At 32.0% G+C, this 6,189-nt stretch overlaps 1 protein-coding gene across 1 annotated transcript; it reads right to left on the bottom strand.

The window, feature by feature from the left end:
* Positions 1-455: 455 nt before the first annotated feature.
* On the bottom strand, positions 456-3,129 carry LOC113748659 (photosystem II 22 kDa protein, chloroplastic-like). Its single transcript, XM_027292171.1, has 4 exons — positions 2,834-3,129; positions 2,602-2,724; positions 1,590-1,830; positions 456-949 (listed from the first exon to the last, which is right to left on the bottom strand). Exons 1-4 carry the CDS (start codon positions 3,038-3,040, stop codon positions 705-707), a joined length of 816 nt encoding a protein of 271 aa, XP_027147972.1. The 5' UTR covers positions 3,041-3,129; the 3' UTR covers positions 456-704.
* Positions 3,130-6,189: the final 3,060 nt, after the last annotated feature.

The raw sequence follows: 6,189 nt of genomic DNA, 5'->3' as shown, positions 1-6,189 counted from the left end.
ACTAAAAGTGAATTCAAACAAAAAGGTGGATTAAATGAGACTTGGCCTGTCTAATTAACAAAACTGCCCTGCCTTATTATTAGAAATGAAGTCAACAAGAAGCTAGATAAACGAAACCTCATTCATAAGCTTATTAGATTCCATTTTTGCATATTGGAATTCAATTTGCAATGACTAAACTTGGGGTGGATGTCTATGTGATTCTTCGACTAGATTATTGTAGATCACTTTTTTCAAATAAAAATCCAAAATCGCCTTTTTGGATGGTCCGCGAATTTTGAGAATTCTTACCTACCTAGAGAAAGATTTTGAAAATTCTGCATTAAAGTCAAGACCTATTCAAACAGATTTGCTTTTTTTTTTTTAATCCCCTTTTATCTTTATAATTTCCATACTTGAAATAATGAACTTGTCCAAGAAACACACAATCAGCTGCCATGCAGCAGCCTAAGAGATTCAACAGAACATCAGTGATGGAATTTTTTTGATCTTGATAATCAAGCCTAAAATTGGAAGCCACAATAGTTAATTTATCCCTGACAATCTGACTGAAATCATTCATGCCATGTGCACACTCAAGGAAACTAGTTTGATCCCTACCATTGAAGTTAACAACGGCTATACAACACATCTATATTTATATATAATGAAGAAAAAGAACTCAGGTTCCTTATATAAAAGTTGTTACACAATTCTAAATCCAGTTATGCATCTTCCTCATCAGTCACGAATTTCCCTGTTCCTGGATTTATTGCTGCAACGAAGAAAAAGACAACATTGAATATAATTAGGGGTTCAATTTCAGTAATTGGAACACCAGTCTCTATATTGAGTTGTGCCAAAGCTCCTTTCCCTGTAATGATTTCACCAATTATAGAGAAAGCAATGCCCAGCTGGGCTAATCTTCCAACAAAAAGCTCATTTGCTTTGGTGAATCCAAATAGAGGACCTGCAATTATAATAAATCCATGTTAAAATAACATAGAACTCAACAATACATTAAAAAAATCTGCAACTATATACTATAGAACAATTTGACCTTTAGAGTGACCAAACTTGAACTTTAAAGGCTCAGACAAATGTTTTTATTATCATACTATATCTGATTATCATAACAAGGTTATTTGTTGACTGGATTGAAAATGATGAAATCAACTTTTAGTTTGAACCCAGAACATTAGTTATTCAACTAATTAATAGTCAATTAACCAGCTAACACATACATAATTGAGAAAGTGATAGACAATGATATTAGAGAAAGTGTCCAAATTCGAAGTTTATGGACTAAAGTTGACCAATTTCATATTTTAAGAGGTAAAGTATCCAAAAATTAAGTTTAAGAACTAAGTGGGATCGCATGGACAATTTAAAGTTCCAAAGTCTAATAATTAAGAATGCTAAATCATTTTACGTTGAACCCAAATAAATTTTTTGTCCAATAAAGAGAAATTAAGCAAAACACACAAGATGTTTTTTTTTTTTTAAAAAAAGCATGTGTATCTTAAGTGAAAAAAATTACTATGCTCATATTGCCCCAAAAATTATTCGAGGTATATATAAAAGGTAATAGGTTAGAGAGTGCCCTTTACCTCCTTCACGGAGCCCTAATGCACTCCTCAACCCTTTGCCAGGAGGAACAACGGCTCCCTCAATTCCAGGAGCATCATCCACAAAACGACCTCTGTCACCCAAAGCTCCTATTGCTCCAAGTAGATTAAAGAGGATGAAGAACAGAAGAAGAGGCTCAGCCTCATAAATTGGAATCCCAGTTTCCAAGTTCAGTTGTGCCAAAATTCCTTTCCCTGTTATAGCTTCTCCCAATATGGATGCCTGTTGATCAATTGTCAGCAACTTAAGAGTAAAAACCAAATTGTCGAGTACTAAGGTGGAAAATTAAAGCAAAAGATCAAACGACATTTTTCTCATAGTGTAGATGAATTCTCTTGTACAGTTTTTCTTAACATGAACCGTGAAAATGCTGAAGTTTGTCCATGACATCATCTAACTCTTGTACAGTTTGACCAAGGGCTCCTTGAAACACAAAACCATTCTAGTTCTTCACCAAAAATTTGGGATTGTATTACAATTTAATTAACTCATTTCACTAATTTAGCAAAATTGTGTAAACACGGTCATGGAAGTTCTAAATCTTTGGAAACCTCTTAATTTACTTTATTAATCTTACAGAAGTAAAAAAAAAAAAATAATTCGTATATTATCTATTATTCAAATATCTTTTAATTTATATTTGTATACACTGACTATGTATATACTGATACCCTTAAGTACATGCAACATATTTAAAAAATGAAGTTTATATTTAATTGAGATTATGTGGTCTGCATTCAAAAGTACTAGTGTATGCATTGTTAATATATACATAATTAATCATACTCTATAACTGTTATCTAATATTTCACAACCACAAAAATTTGCCATGTTTATCTAATATTTCACAACCACAGAAATTTGCCATGTTATCTAATGGCCACAGAATGTTGCCACGTGTCTTATATTTACAGCAAATTGATGAGCTTATGCCTACTAGGTTAAACAAAAAATGTGTCAAAAACTCATGAAGTCCAATAAACATATACTTACAGCAAATCCAAGCATAGCGACACGACCCACAAATAGTTCATTTTCCTTGGTGAATCCAATTCCACCAGAAGTGCCAAAAATCCCATCCTCAACTTTTTCCTTTGGCTTGGTAGCAGCTGCAGGCTGTCACGACCAAAAATAAAAAGGCAAGAAAGCTTAGAAATGGCCAAAATGCAATACTAGGAATAATAAGTAGAAACCTAGCTTGGTACCAAAAAAAAAACATGAATACCTTCTTGGCAGGAGCCTTGGTTTTTGACTTGAAGACTGCAACGGTTGTAAGAGGGCAATATGAAGAGGAAGATGAAGTGGGAAGAGGGGAAAAGAACAAATGAGAGATTGGTTTTGGTCTAATCCTTTGAAGCAATGGCTCTGATCTCTTGAGGTCACCTGCATGGCTAGAAGGGACACTAGCAGTTAGCAACATTGCTTGAGCCATGGCTTTTTCCTGTGATGATTTTGCAAATGTTCAATGAATTTTGTTTCCTCTGAATACAATATGATAAAGTACCTTTATATTGAGTGACTAATATAAGTGAAGGTGTGTGTCTGAGAAAGGTTTTAAATCAGGAGATGAGGATAGGATGCCAAAGTTGTGAAAGGTGAATAAGGTGACCACGTCCCTATGTATAATTTATGCTCTTTGAGGCATGGCCTGTGTTTGGGCAGTCTGTGTTCATGTACACACATCATATGGACTAAAGACTAAAGCAAAATCAATTAAAATCAGATTATCTTCTAACCATACACATATTTTTCACATACAGTGGTTTTATTTTCTTTTCTTTTCTTTTTTTTATAGAAGAAATGAGGTTTATCAAAAAGATTGCTAGAAATTATTCAAACACATTTTATTGGACAGAATTTGGAGGAGAATTTCAAAAGACTTAAGGAGATTGGTGAATTTTGCATTCTGACCTAAGTTAAGTTATGCACAACCTTATTGGTTTTTTTTTTTTTTTTGTAATCCAATTTACATTAATAAATATGTTGATCTAATATATCAAAAAAGCGGTTGTTAATTAAGATGGATAATAAGTTGGCAATTACCCTAAACAATTACAAGTTCTAGCAAAGCCGATCAACCTTCCTATCAATTTATCCATCTTAATTATTCATTTCTATCTTCACAATTGTTGAATATTAAATTGCATATAAATAACAAGCGTTCCATGAATTTCTTATCTGTTATTGAGGTCAACAGTAATAAATCCTATCAAAGCAACTAACGTAACTATATATTAAAATAAAAAAAAAAGTTTGAATGGAAGAAAATAATCTGCTGGTTAAATGACTCCAATTTGTTAATTGACCATCAATAATCAGAATTATCAAATATTACTTTTACATATAGCTTGACCTTGGAGTGATTGCATGACAATAATAGATCGGATGAACTTGACATGTATAAGCTTGTCTTATTGATTAAACAGGTTTTTGGGTCAATTAACGAGTTGGGATTACATTTTAACCCAAAACTCTTGCCTTATAAATGTCAATTAAGGGGTGCTTTCAAAATATTTAGGGAGAATTTACATGTTCATTATCAAAATTAATAACTTCAGAAGTAAAAGAAAGAAACTACTTAGTCTTCTTCTTTGTCTTGATGGAACGTTGCAGCTTTGATAGTCTTATTTGTTTGTATTTTCTAACTATTGCCGTAAACAAGTCGGACCTACCTTATTCTACAGCTGGCAACGTGTGGAATGCTGCCGCTCAGAAAAACAAATTTTTTTAAAAAAAAAAGTGGAATCTAGAAAATTCTTGAAACTTCACATAGAATTTTGTCGTGGCACCAGAAAAAATACAAATAGAAACCCCACATAGAGGTTTCTGTGCGTGGCACATGTCAAAGTGGTCAAAAATCATTTTCTATGGTATAAACCTATGATACGTGGAATATGCAGAGAATCAGGAGGTAGTATAAAACATTTTCTTGGGTTATAATGCACTGGACAATTAAGAGCCCATTTCGATTGTATTTTTTGGAAAATTTTTGAAAAAAAATTACAGTGAGTACCAGTGGCGGAGCCACATGGAAGCAAGTGGAGTCAATTGACCCCACTTAACTTTGAAAAAAATTAGTTTTTAGGGTTAGAAAATTAGAAAATTTTAAAGTCACATTTTATTTGACCTCATTAAATTTTAACAAATTCTCTTTTCTATATATATTGAACCCCAAACGATTGAAAATTCATAATTGTTACTATCACATGAATTTTGAATTTATTTCAAATTATTTATGAAAGTTATTTCAATAATAAATTCTTCCAAATTTTCCAAAAACAAGGAATAAGCTTTCTTGAGTGGAGTGGTAAAGCCAATTCTTTCTAATGCACACTTCCAAAGTTTCCAAAAACAAGGAATGAACTTTCTTGAGTGGAGTGGTAAAACCAACTTAAAAGTTTTCAAAAACAAGAAATTTTCAAGTGGATGCTAAATTTTCTATTTATGTTACGAAGTTAGGTTATTATGATTTTTATTTATAACAGACTAAAGATAAGTTTCTTAAAAGAAACCCGTAGAAGATCAAGTTGATGATAGTTCACAAAATGTTTAAAAGAAAACATCAAGAACTTCATTTACTCATATTGAAAATGATGTATTTAACAAAATTGATAATTAATTGATTTTGCAATGTTTTTAGAAGATGAGTGCTTGTAGGTCAATGAAAATTGATATTATTAAAAAAATAATAAAGTACTTATAGGGTACAATTATAAATGTTTTGCAAATTTATTATTTTTAGTACATGTTTAACCTATCATTAGGATAGTATTGTAAATCAAATCATACTGGACGATTTCTAGCAATTTGTCAATGAAACTTGCTTTTTATCCCCAAAAAAAATCTGTAAGGATTTTTTACTTTTTATTCTTATATTTTGATTTTTGCTTTGTAAAAGTTTTAACGTATTATAAAAAAAATAAGTTTTTTGTACTAAAATTTGACCCCACTTACTGTGGAGTCTTGGCTCCACCACTGATTGTAACATTTTTTTTTTATAAAATATGATGTATATAAGATAAAAAGATATATGGCTCAAAAATATGAAAAAAAAAAATTTTAATATTCACAAGGCAATAGTAAGGGAGGTGGAAGAGTACAGACGCGTTTTCGTCTACTTTCAATCTTCAGTTTCAGTTTATTTATTATTGTTTCGATTGGAATCGGATGTAGCTTCAGCAGTCAGACTAGTCTTGTGCAAAGCGCTGGAAAAAGGATGGTGCAATGTCCGAATACAACTCCAAAACAAGGAAGTGCCAAGACAAATCAAGCATGGTAGATCATCGGATGGCAGACTGGCAACGATCCTAGAGGATATCTTTTGCTTAATGTTGTTGTTTCGAATGTGCTCTTTTTGCTTAGATAGTAATGATAATAGTAATACTATTGCTAATGTTAGCTCATATGCCTTAGGCATTTTGATGGATGAGGAAGGATCTTTTCCTCTGTGTTGCTGAACACAAGTTGTACAGCTTGACGAGCCGTTGCTCGAATTGTAAAGTCATCTTTTAGATCAATACAAGTAATCTAACGTTTCGAGAAAAAAAAAAAAGAAGTGATAGTGCCCAAATTGGGGGATAA

The sequence above is a fragment of the Coffea eugenioides genome, chromosome 10 (assembly GCF_003713205.1).
Source record: "Coffea eugenioides isolate CCC68of chromosome 10, Ceug_1.0, whole genome shotgun sequence".
Classification (NCBI taxonomy): Eukaryota; Viridiplantae; Streptophyta; class Magnoliopsida; order Gentianales; family Rubiaceae; genus Coffea; species Coffea eugenioides.
This window is presented reverse-complemented; position numbering and strand designations above follow the sequence as displayed.

What these genes read in the sequence shown, in the direction of transcription:
- LOC113748659 (XM_027292171.1), bottom strand. Translation starts at nt 3,040, where the DNA reads ATGGCTCAAGCAATGTTGCTAACTGCTAGTGTCCCTTCTAGCCATGCA. An exon ending in CCAAGGCTCCTGCCAAGAAG is followed by an intron (nt 2,725 to 2,833) that starts GTATTCATGTTT and finishes TGGTCGTGACAG; the next exon opens with CCTGCAGCTGCTACCAAGCC. An exon ending in ATTAGGGCTCCGTGAAGGAG is followed by an intron (nt 950 to 1,589) that starts GTAAAGGGCACT and finishes TTATAATTGCAG; the next exon opens with GTCCTCTATTTGGATTCACC.